General features: G+C 38.0%; 1 protein-coding gene across 1 annotated transcript; it reads left to right on the top strand.

Annotated features, from left to right (window-relative positions):
• The first annotated feature begins 689 nt into the window (after window positions 1-689).
• LOC128745413 (uncharacterized) lies at window positions 690-5769 on the top strand. The gene is made up of 6 exons (XM_053842487.1): window positions 690-1702; window positions 1774-2116; window positions 2181-2305; window positions 2347-2460; window positions 2532-2671; window positions 5561-5769. The coding sequence occupies exons 1-6, from the start codon at window positions 690-692 to the stop codon at window positions 5767-5769; spliced, it is 1944 nt and encodes a 647-aa protein (XP_053698462.1).
• The last annotated feature ends 6415 nt before the right edge of the window (window positions 5770-12184 follow it).

The raw sequence follows: 12184 nt of genomic DNA, 5'->3' as shown, positions 1-12184 counted from the left end.
CCCCAAATTCCTTTTATTTAAATCCGATCCGATCAGAAGTAACACACGTTGTTTTTCACTACGGAAATGTTCATTTACATGCCGTATAAGTGAGATTGCTGCCTAGCATTCGGCTTGGTCACCAAGGGGCATGACAATCCAACAAAACCTTGCGATTTTGAAAGATATCTGGGCTCGAAAACTTATTTCTGTTGGGATTGGATTTGAATAAAATCCTGAAGCTTTATTCAAACATCACGACTACGCTTCGGTCAAAAGAAACGAACCAAAATTAGGATTTTTTCGAGGAAATTTTGTTGTCAACAGGTAAATTTCATCATAAAATTAAAAATTAACGGGAGTCTAGCCAAGTTGAAGCCACGTTATTGACATCCACGTGCGAAATAATTTCACCAAGCCACGATGCGGCACGATTCTCAGAGCACAACTTTTAATGGGTGCAGTTAACTCCTTGCACTCGGAACAATAATCAATGTAGTGACAACGATTGTATCACTTTGGGTGGCTTCCCGCAACGCACAGGGTTGTATGTCTTCATTGCCTCTCCGAAGATGCTCGATAGATACGAAAGTAAAACGGTACTATTCGAAGCACATCAGCACAAGACCACCCACTGGCAGGAAAATTAAGAGCTTCCTTTACTGTTGCTTCTATTCTTTGCCTTTCGTTGCAGACAGACACGGTTCGCCATGAAGCCCCACAAGAGTGTCTCTCACGTGGATAGTGCGTCGATAAAGTCCGTTAGTTCGGAAGACGTGAGCATGGCAACTGCCAACTGGCACGGCAAGGGATGCTGTAGCGCCGAGGCCAAGAATCCGGCTTTCAAAAGAGGTCGACAAATCCAGCTATTGCAAATGATAGTGCTGCCATTCATTCCGATTCTGGCGCTAATTGTTCAGACCTCCTATGAAATGATTGACATTGTCAGCTACCGGATGGAAGCTACCGAAATCGAAGTTCAGGTTACAATGGCGACCGGATTGGGTAAGGTGGTTACTAAATTGCAACAGGAACGAACGGATGTGGCCTTTTTTATCTACACCAATGGCAGCATGTTGCGACGAAACTTGACGAAAGGGTTTCTAGAGACGGACCGGGCACTGGAAAATATTTCTTCGTGGCCTGACATGACCATCGCAACATTGAACGATGGTAAAGTAACTTGGTTAAATATGAGCGAGTTCAGGGAAGAACTCGTCGAGTTTAGGGATAACATACAGTCGGAGTACAGTACCGTGCGGGATGTACTGCATTGGTACACTACTGTGAATGCCGCTCTCTTGGAACATTTGACTAATCAAATAAAGGATGCCAATAAGAGTGGAGTCTGGCGATTTCTCTTGAGCTTTAAAAACCTGCTGAAGAGCATTGAAAGTCTGGACATATCGGCGGTTTATGGCATCAACTACTATGGGCGAGGATTTCTCAAGCCAGAGCCATATATAATGTACGTACAGCAAGATATAGTTGGAAAAGAACTGCTGAATGCATCGTTGAATTACATTCCAAAACTTAAAACGATGTACAAAAATCTAACGCGTGGAATGCGAAATTACGGAAAAATCAAACAATGGAGTGCCACCATTCGCCTGAACGCCCAAATACCGGCGAACGTAACTACGGCACGCGCCTACTACGAAGCCATGGCATCCTATATTGATGAACTACGAAAGCTACAGGACAGAGTGAGATGGATTATTAGGTTAGTTTGCATAACAAAAAAAAAAAAAAGAAAGAAACAAAACAAACCAAAACCTCTAACTTTTTTCACAGAGAGGAAGTGCAAAAGGTGCTCCAGAAGGCAGACCGCATGGAAACGTTCGGAATTGCCATTCTTATCGTGGTGCTGATTGTGTCACCAATAATCATCGTCCTAGTGCGGAATGCAGTCGCTACCATTCAGATGTATGCCGTGAACCTGGCGCACAAGGCCAAAGAGCTAAAACGTGAAAAGCGTAAATCCGATTCGCTCCTGTTTCAAATGCTACCCCCGACCGTAGCGACACAACTGAAGCAAGCTCAAACCGTCCCGGCGGAGTACTACTCGGCGGTGACGATTTTCTTCAGCGACATTGTTGGTTTCACGGAAATTGCCGCCGAATGCACCCCACTAGAGGTAAGACTGGAGTCACCAGAGGGTATTTGTTCGAGATTCCATTTTTAAATTTTATTCTCAACAGGTTGTTTCCTTTCTAAACGCAATCTACCGAATGTTTGACGAACGGATTGAATGCTACGATGTTTATAAAATCGAAACCATTGGGGACTCGTACATGGTAGCGTCGGGATTGCCGGTAAAAAATGGTGGTATCAAATTGAATTAATAAACTATATGTTTTCCGTCACTAATCCGTGCTTGTGTGGCCCTATTTCACTTGTAGGCAACAAGCACGTATCTGAAATTGCAACGATGGCACTGGATTTACTCGACGCTTCCGGCTGTTTTAGCATTCCTCACAAGTAAGCGGAGAAGTTATATTATATGTTGCGTTTTTTGTGTAATAGTAAATGACGTATCGTCTTTCCTGCAGTGCTAACGAGCCGGTACAGATACGTGTAGGAATCCACACCGGACCGGTGGTGGCTGGTATTGTCGGAACGAAGATGCCCCGCTACTGCCTTTTCGGAGACACCGTAAACACCGCCTCACGGATGGAATCGACGGGAGAAGGTAACATGGTTGGATTTTTTTGCAACCTTGCTAAGAAAAGATTTTTAAAAAAGCAAAACAAATTCCTGATCCTGCATTCCGAATCGGAATTGGACCTTCTGGATTTTTTTTGTTTGACAGAATTCGCGTTCAACTGTTAGTGTAGAATGTAGATATTGTGAGGCAAGAGTGCTGATCCTATTGACCTTTAAAGTCTCTACTAGTTGAGATTAGAACATACAACAACTTACTTTTTTAAACCAGTGTAGTAAAGTAGTGTAGTAAGAAAGACCAGCACCAGTTGTCGAATCTTTTGCTTGAGTCGGGCTGACGGTTGATAGATAATTCTTACTGGGTTCAGCGCTTCGCGTGTCGGAGAGACTATCCGAAGAAACGAAAATAGATAGCTTATTAAAAAAGTACGATTTTTAATGGATAATTTCTTGTTTCTAACTTTACAGCAAGTTACTCAAAATAACAAAACCCGAATTAATCCACCTAGCGGCGTGAGCTAGCCTTTCTACTGCCATAATAATCATTATTTAATTTCTCAGGAACGTCTATGTATAATTAACTTGACTATATTTTTAAATATCCGTTCCGTATTCCTCAAAATCCTTATTTGCCAGTAAAATTCACAACGTATTGCGTAGAATAATTAAATTTTCTTTCCTTGGGTGCGTAAATACTTGTAAAACATTATTTAGTTTTATAATCGGTCGGCCTTAACTTTTGGGCTTCAGAGCCATATACGAAACTTGTTTTGAATTGACAATATGAAATATGTGTTCATAACAGATTTTTTGATAATTAATTAATACCATGCGTTCAAAAGTTAGCATCTTTGAAAAACAAGAGTTCAGAAAAATTATTATTATACTTCGCTTTTCAAGACAAAAGATATCGACAACAAAATGATTAATCTCAAAATTTTACTATTAGTTTGCTTGGCTTCAATTTTGCGATATATCTGAATTAGAAAAAATAACTGAATAGAGCATTAGATATGAAAAAGAGAAATTTTTCAGATAATTATTTTTGCATGAAAATCAAAACTTAAGCTTCTTTTGAATGTACTTTCATGAAAAGATAGTCATTAACTTGATCGCATCGTTTTTACAATGTTAGAGGGTTAGGAAAACAAGATGAGGTCGAAAAATAGTGCAAGCTGCGCCTTAAACATGCTTGAGAATGGGAAATATGATCGATATGATTTCCAGTGCTTGTCATTTTTGATTTATTTGTTGAAACATGATACATGACATAAGACATCTGTCCTTTAAAATGTCATCAACGAAAACAAATTTTACAAAATTACTACCGTGCAACGTTTACTTCCTATTTTTCATATAACATTTCTATGCTCTAGTATCTATTGATTAAAAAGACCTACATGCTTAAATTAACTGCTTTTCTTCGCTGTTTGCTTTTTGTGTACAATTGTGAGTAACAGCAAGTGAACAAAATGACAATTGAAATCTGAAATCAAAGAAAAGAAAAAGCTTTTCGATTGAATCCCACTATTTAATATTTATTTGCAACAGATACGTAGTTCGCCTACGACGTGCAGGCTTCAGCAGTGTCTTATTTCAAAGCGTATACGTATCTGTCGCGAATAAATATTAAATAGTGGAATTTAGTCGTAAAAGTTTTTTCTTTTCTTTAATTTCAAATTTCGTATTCCACTGAGAGGCTTCAAAAATTTCAGACAATTGATTCAGAAAAGTGAGAAACTTCTTTTCTTGAATTTCAATGCATATTTAAAAATTGCAAATTGTCATCCCAAGTAACAATTTGAATTTCATTAAACTCTTATGATGGTATTCAAGACCAAAATTGGTCATGAAAACCACCATAAGAGTACAATCAAACTCACATTGTTGCTTGGGATCACATACACACACATACATGCATACATACATACATATATACATACATATATACATACATACATATATACATACATACATATATATACATACATACATACATACATACATACATACATACATACATACATACATACATACATACATACAAACACACATACATCACACACATTGAATACAATCAACATTTGTTTTGAATTCACACGTTTTAACGGTTTAATATACGGTGCTTAAATGTTAAAGTTTAAATAACTTTTGAATGAACCGTCCGATTTTAAATAACTCGGTTTCGTTTGATAGATCTCAGTAGTAATTTTCAAATAATAATAAAATGTGTGATGTTTTTCATTGAATTAATGCTTATATGTTACAAAAATATGTTTTAAATACTATTTTTTCACATTTCTTTATGTAACTTTCAAATTACAAGCCCAATCGTCATGAAATTTGGAAGTTAAGGGTTTGCAATGCTCCTCTTTCATATGCAATCAATTTTGTTCAAATCGGTTAAGGGACCTATGAGATAATGAAGTCCCATATTTTTCATATTTTTATACATAACTTTTGAACTAAAAGTCCAATCAGTATGAAATTCAATAGCGACCAATGGGACACCTAGACCTTTCATTTGACTCTAAGAACATTAAAATCGGTCCAGCCATCTCCGAGAAAAGTGAGTGAGATTAAAAGCGTCACATACACACACACACACACACACATACACACACACACACACACACACACACACACACACACACACACACACACACACACACACACACACACACACACACACACACACACATACATACACACACACAGAAAATGCTCAGTTTTCGAAACTGAGTCGAATGGCATATGACATTCGGCCTGCAGGACCTTCTTTCCATTTCCGGTTTTCCAAGTGATTTCTATACCTTTATACTATATATTTATATAGTAGAAAGGCAAAACATACAATTATGCTCAAACAGAAACCCAATTTTAATTAAAACATTAAATTCTAACGTTTTCTTTTCAGCACTTAAAATTCACATCTCGGGGGAAATGAACGACGCACTGATGCGCATCGGTGGTTTCAAAACCGAACACCGAGGGCTGATCGATGTTAAAGGTAAAGGCCTAATGGACACCTACTGGCTGAGCTGTAAGGAACGGGCCAGCCCGAACTGTCACGGCGAAGTGGCATGGTATGCCGACATGCAGCCGGTCTATTTGAAGATTGTCTAAGCTAAAATATTACCGTTGAGAAGACTACCCGAAACAGGGCCTTCGATTGGAATCAAATTCCTAAGGCCGCATGTGCTAGAATCACTATAAATTTGAAACACTTATCTCTATGTTTAATTGGGTGAAAATCTGTAGTACCTGTATAAGACAATGGGTCATTGAATATAGCTGGTTTTGGAGTTGGTCACTTCAAAACTAGCTATCTTCAATGATTCATATAGCATACCTCAACAGGCCAAAATTTTGTCATGACATATACAATACCCGCGTAGAGGTTATAGAACTGCAACCAATACCAATATTTTATAGATATTTATTTTACTGCGTCTATGTGCACAGGAATATGCTAGTTTCAAACTATTTTATTCGTACTGCAAGTGTGATCTGTTACAATATGTTGATGTTTTGTACATGTATTATGAAAAATAATAAACTGCTTATACGGCTAATGGAAGGGAACCAGTCTCTTTGATTTTACGAATGCTCTATTTACGGCTCTTTTTTTTTGTTTCAAATATATACTGCCGTTGCCGTTGGAATTATATACTGAATAATGCCATTTTTCGGGATAAAATAATAATTTTCCAATAAGGCCATTACAAATATTTAAAAAAAATCAGATTTAATCCACCTATTGGTGAAAGGAACCTTTGTTATACCATCTCATTTGTCATTTTAGTTAGAATTCGACATGTCTTCGGAACATAATTCAGCGTTTTAATATCACTATGGTAGTTATCATTAATACCGAAACCTCCTTGGTCGAATAGTCATCTACGGGAACTGAAGCGACTGAAAGCAGCAGCACTTCGCAATTACACTAACCGACGCGGTTCCCTAACAAAGCGGGAATTCGTTCTTGCCAGTAATAATTACAGAACTTACAATCGACTTATGTACTCCAGATACACATTACGTACGCAATCTAATTTAACGCGAAACCCGAAAGGCTTCTGGTGTTCTATAAACGAGAAGCGTAAACAAAATGGACTTCCCTGCAGCATGTTTCTGGCAGACGAAACTTCAAGTACATCTAGTGCTACATGCAACCTATTTGCTAAGCACTTCTCGAGTGTGTTCTCAACAGTGATACCTGATCTGACTTAAATCGAGCATGCCATCCGCGACGTACCAAATGACGTGTTCAACATCGCAAATATCAGTTTTTCGGTTGAAGACATTCTTAATGCATTGAAGAAGTCCTCAACATCAGTAGGACCAGACTGAATCCCCTCGATTGTGTTAAAAAAATGTGCAACTGCCTTATGTGTACCACTAAAGTTAATCTTCAATCAATCGCTATCTCAGGCGATATTCCCATCGCGCTGGAAAAAATCTATCATGTTCCCCATCTTTAAAATAGGCGATAAACAAAACGTGGCAAACTATCGTAGAATTACATCCCTCTGCGCAGGTTCCAAGCTGCTTGAAATCTTAGTTGGTGGCATCATATTACAGGGAGGCAAAATCCTACATTTCGACGGATCAACATGGATTTTTCCCAGGCAGATCGACAACAACAAACTTAGCACAGTTTACTTCCCATTGCATTAAGGAATGGGAGGTATGGAAGGAGGAGCCCAAGTCGACACCGTGTATACTGATATTAAGGCGGCATTTGATCGCGTTGATCACTCTGTCTTATTGGCAAAAATTGAACGCCTTGGGGTGTCGCCCAACATGGTAGAATGGTTCAAATCATACCTTGTTGGTCGAACTCTTTCGGTAAAAATAGGAAATCATGAATCGCAATGTTTCACAAACTGCTCGGGCGTACCTCAAGGGAGTAATTGGGGGCCATTACTTTTTTCGTTATTCTTCAACAACGTCTGCTAAGTTATACCATCAGGCCGATTTCTTATCTATACCGACGACCTCAAGCTCTTCCTTATCGTGCGTTCGACAGCAGATTGTATTGAACTACAGCAGCATTTGAATGATTTTCATGACTGGTGTTCCCGAAACCTCCTGGTCTTGAGTGTATCTAAGTGCTCTGTGATCTCTTTTTCACGTAGGAAAAACTTTATTCTTTCTGAAGAGCAACTCAACAGAGTAACAGTAATAAAAGACCTTGGGGTACTATTGGACACACAAATGTCTTTTAGAAATCATTACTCCCATATTATAGCACAGGCGAAAAGAAATTTGGGATTTATCGTAAGAATTGCCAAAGATTTTAATGATCCATACTACCAACGAGCATTGTATTTCTGCCTTGTTCTTTCTATATTGGAATCCTCAGCTATTATATAGAGCCCATATGCGGCTTGGACATGGGACATGGGACCTTCTAAGACTGCAATTCCAGCGTACTGAATACGACCAAAACGAACCCATAAGGGCGATGAGTGATATTTTTAATTAATGCTATGTTCACTTTGATTTTTGCATGTCCTGTGTTAGTTTTAAGACAAGACTACAAAGATTATTTTAATATGTATGACGCCTACTAGAAATTTGATTAGTTATTAAGAAGTGGGTGATTTTTGTGTATTTGTATGTAAGTAATGTAAAAACGACTTTTATAGAATTTGTAATTTGTAATTTGTCTGTCTGCCTGTCTGTCCGTATGTTCCTTATAGAATAGAAAACTACTGAACCAATCGGCGTGAAAATTTGCATGAAGAGGTTTAAGGGGCCAGGAAAGGTTTTAGTAATGGTTAGAGACCCCTCCCCCCACTAAGAGGGGGGGCTCCTATACAAATGAAACACAAATTTCCTCATAACTCGAGAACTAATCAACCAAATAGAACAAAATTTGGCATGTGGGTGTTTTCGGTGACAAGAATTTATTCTATGGTAAATTGAGACCCCTCCCCTCTTTATAAGGGGAATTATAACTCCTTTCCCTTTTAAGAGGGGACAAATTTCCCCATAACTCGGGAACTAATCAAGCAAATGGAACCAAATTTGGCATGTGGAGGTTTTTGGAGGCAAAAATATTTTCCATTATGAATTAGGACTTCTTACCTTTGTAGGAGGAGGGGGGGCTCCCATACAAACGAAATACAAATTTCCTCATAACTCTAGAACTAATCAAGCAAATGGAACCAAATTTAGCATGTGGGTGTTTTTGTAGGCAGCATATGATTCTATTTTTAGATGAACCATTCGTACAAATATTGTCTTTGATTGCTTCTTGCAATACTTTAACATTGCTGTATATTACTTACACAATTTTCTGTTATTTTATGCTTTTTAATCAAATTTGAATATAGGTCCCACTTGCCCCCTAAATGGGCCATGTTTTTGAAAATTCTCCTTCAGATTCATTTCATGTAAATTGATAGGCCTTTTTCGTTATTAAACTTTCGAAGTGATTCCACTGAAGAGTTTCTGTGCTGAAAGAATTTTGAAATAATCATAGGTATAGATAATACAGTGGAATAAACACTAACTATGCAGTTTTTAGGTCCCATTTGCCCCGGGGTACCTTATAATGATGTGTTAAAAAAGAGCACTTAAAAATCAATTATGCCCAATAACTTTGCACGCGATTTTTTTATTGCTTTCAAATGTTCTACAAAGTTATTCAGTATGTTAAAATACAGATTTTCTTTGAAGACTGTTTGTCGCTAGGAAGCATATTTAATGAGTTATAAAATATATATAAAAATCTCACTATTCAAAAAATAAAAATCAATTTCGGGGTACCTCGCGCAAACCAGACAACTATTAAGTGAAAGTGCTATATTTTGTCTATAAAAAAATATTTTCATCAGGAATTAAAAAAAAAGATGCTTATTTTTTGATAGAAATTGTTATAGCTTGTTAAAGGAAAGAGAGAATTACGGTATTTAACAAAGTTGCTTATTTTAATGGTTCTACAACTTTGCTGAAGACGCCATACCTTTTCAAGCGCATCGGAAAAAAACAAAAATTTATATTACCCTAATAGGCGGGTTGATACTTGAAAATTCTCATAAGATTGTATTTAATAACTTTAGTGGAAATACCATATCGAACGTTTTAACAATGGTTTACGGTTCATAAGTTGAATCTATTTTTATTCAGAGCTACAATCATTACTGTTATCGGGACTGTTATCAAAACTATCACTGTTATCTGTACCAAAACCAGTTGCTTCAACGAGGAATGCTATGATGTCCTCAGATAACTATATTTTTCTTATGCGGAAAAGCTCGAAGTACTGAAATAAGGACCCCCCTTAGCCTAATGATTCTAATTTTTTTAAGCCTTTAAGCCGGTTCAAGAGATCTTTATATGTTGCGGTTCTGGAGAAGTTTCGTATGTGGTCCAATGTATAACGGGTGACAACTAAAATTTTGAATTTTTTTCTCAAGCTGTCAAAAAAATACAAAGATAGAGGAAGAATATCTGATTTACCGAAATTAAAGATACATTATCCATTGCTGAAAAAAAATTAAGTGTACATTTGGAAACGGTCCGTAATCGGCTGTCCGGCGAAGCTTCTATTTGTTGTCCGAATAGGAGCGTTGTACGGCTGTCATGTCAACTTTGCGACTGCATCTCTTGATTCTACCAATCAACTGTTTGCAATTCATGGCTCTCCAGTTATTTTTATACACCAAGAAACTCAAAATCCCGAAGAAATTTTCGATTGGGCGCACTGAGACAGATTTGTCTTACCTGGTGACGAACCAGGCTGCGTTGTTTTAGGCAATGGAAACGATCTTATAAGCTCGGTTCGGTTTTTTGTTATTCTTATATCCTTAAACCACTCTGCTGCGGACCGGTTGATTTATCAAAACCACAGTCGGACACTTACTGTGTGCTGTGTCAAACGCAGAACATAATGAGCAAATCTTTAATCCTTTCTCTGCTTCCTCTCCCTCAATCGTGCATTTATCATCCTCGCGGTGGCATATTTCAACTTTCCGTTGGCATAAAATCCCGGCTGCATATTCTAAGCCAGCAGTTGCATTCTTGAACCACCCGGTTAACATTTTACTAAGATTACTAATTTCTTTTACGAAGTCCGACGATTAATTTCATCCACATTTTATTATACAGCACACTTTTGACCTTGCAGTCGTAACCTAACCTCAAACTTTCTAAAAGCATTAAAAACAAGCGGGTTACTGCGTTAACACATCCGTTAGCGCTAATTTCAGACCCATAGGAATACTGTCAGAATAAGGGGTGTCCCACATCGAATTACATCATGGAAAAAACGCCGCAGAAAACTATGTAGTTGACCTTTCAGACAATAAAATATAACCCATTTTTAATCTTTTGGCTTATTTATTTCATTCAACTTCAATACCATAACCGTATGCACGCAGCTTACGCTTAGCTCCACTCATAAGGTTCTGTACAACAACTAGATGCAGCTTCTTCTGCACGGAAACCCACTTTTTCTTCATGTACTCCTCCGATTCGACCTCCTTGGGATGCCTTCGTAGCGCCTGCTTCATAACAGTTCAGTATTTTTCGATGGACCTTGGTTCCGGTGAGTCATGTCTGTGGGTACGAAAGTAACCCCGTTGGCTTCGTACCACTCCAGGACATCCTTTGAATATTGGCACGAAGCATGATCCGACCTGAAGTTCGTACGGCCCTCGTTTTGGTTCTTCAACAGAGGAAGAAGACGCTTCTGTAGACACCCCTTGAGGTAGATCTGCCCGTTTACAGTCCCGGTAGTCAGGAACGGCACACTCCGTTTGCCACATGAGCAGATTGCTTGCCAAATCAGGCAAGTTTCTGCTTCCTTATTTCCTCCGGAACATCACACTTGTGCTGGAAGCTGCCGACTCACTTTCGATTTCGATGTCCCGATCAGATAGTTGAGGATTTTCCAGATGCTTGCGAAAAATCATCGGGTGACGCCATTTTTTACAATTTTCGAAAAACTGACAGCGTACAATACACTCTAAACTACACTCAAAATAATCCGCACAGAACCAATGGAAAATTTCCATATGAACATCCTTGTGATTATTATGTGCCACATATAAAGACAAACCGCCCAGAAGTACATATGAAAATTATATGCACATCAATAGTATGTGCAAATTTTAAAGGTAAATTTTAAAAACACATAAATGGTAACTGTTTGGCACATAAAGTTCATTTACTGGGCACATGGAAAAAATCTATGTATGAAACACATAGAAACTATACGAAAAGTTTTCTCAGTGTACTTCTACTCAAATTTTCAAGAGAAAAAACCTATTGGGTAATTATCTACAGCGTTTTTTCTGTGATGCAATTTGATGTGGGACACCCTTTAACACTAACAGGCGTATTGACACAACATTATTTTACCCCTTTATGCACTATTGATCCTTTTTCTTTGGAAAATTTCATTCAGCTTATCTTTTGCCGATTTATCCCAGTTGCCAATTATTGCAGAATATGTCCTAATGATAAATAATGTTCTTTCCTCGTCGTACGTTGCAACCAGTCTGTCCGGTATCCATGAATAAATTGC

Source organism: Sabethes cyaneus, chromosome 1, assembly GCF_943734655.1.
Source record: "Sabethes cyaneus chromosome 1, idSabCyanKW18_F2, whole genome shotgun sequence".
Classification (NCBI taxonomy): domain Eukaryota; kingdom Metazoa; phylum Arthropoda; class Insecta; order Diptera; family Culicidae; genus Sabethes; species Sabethes cyaneus.
The sequence above is the reverse complement of the archived record's forward strand: the minus strand, read 5'-3'. Positions and strand labels throughout refer to the sequence as shown.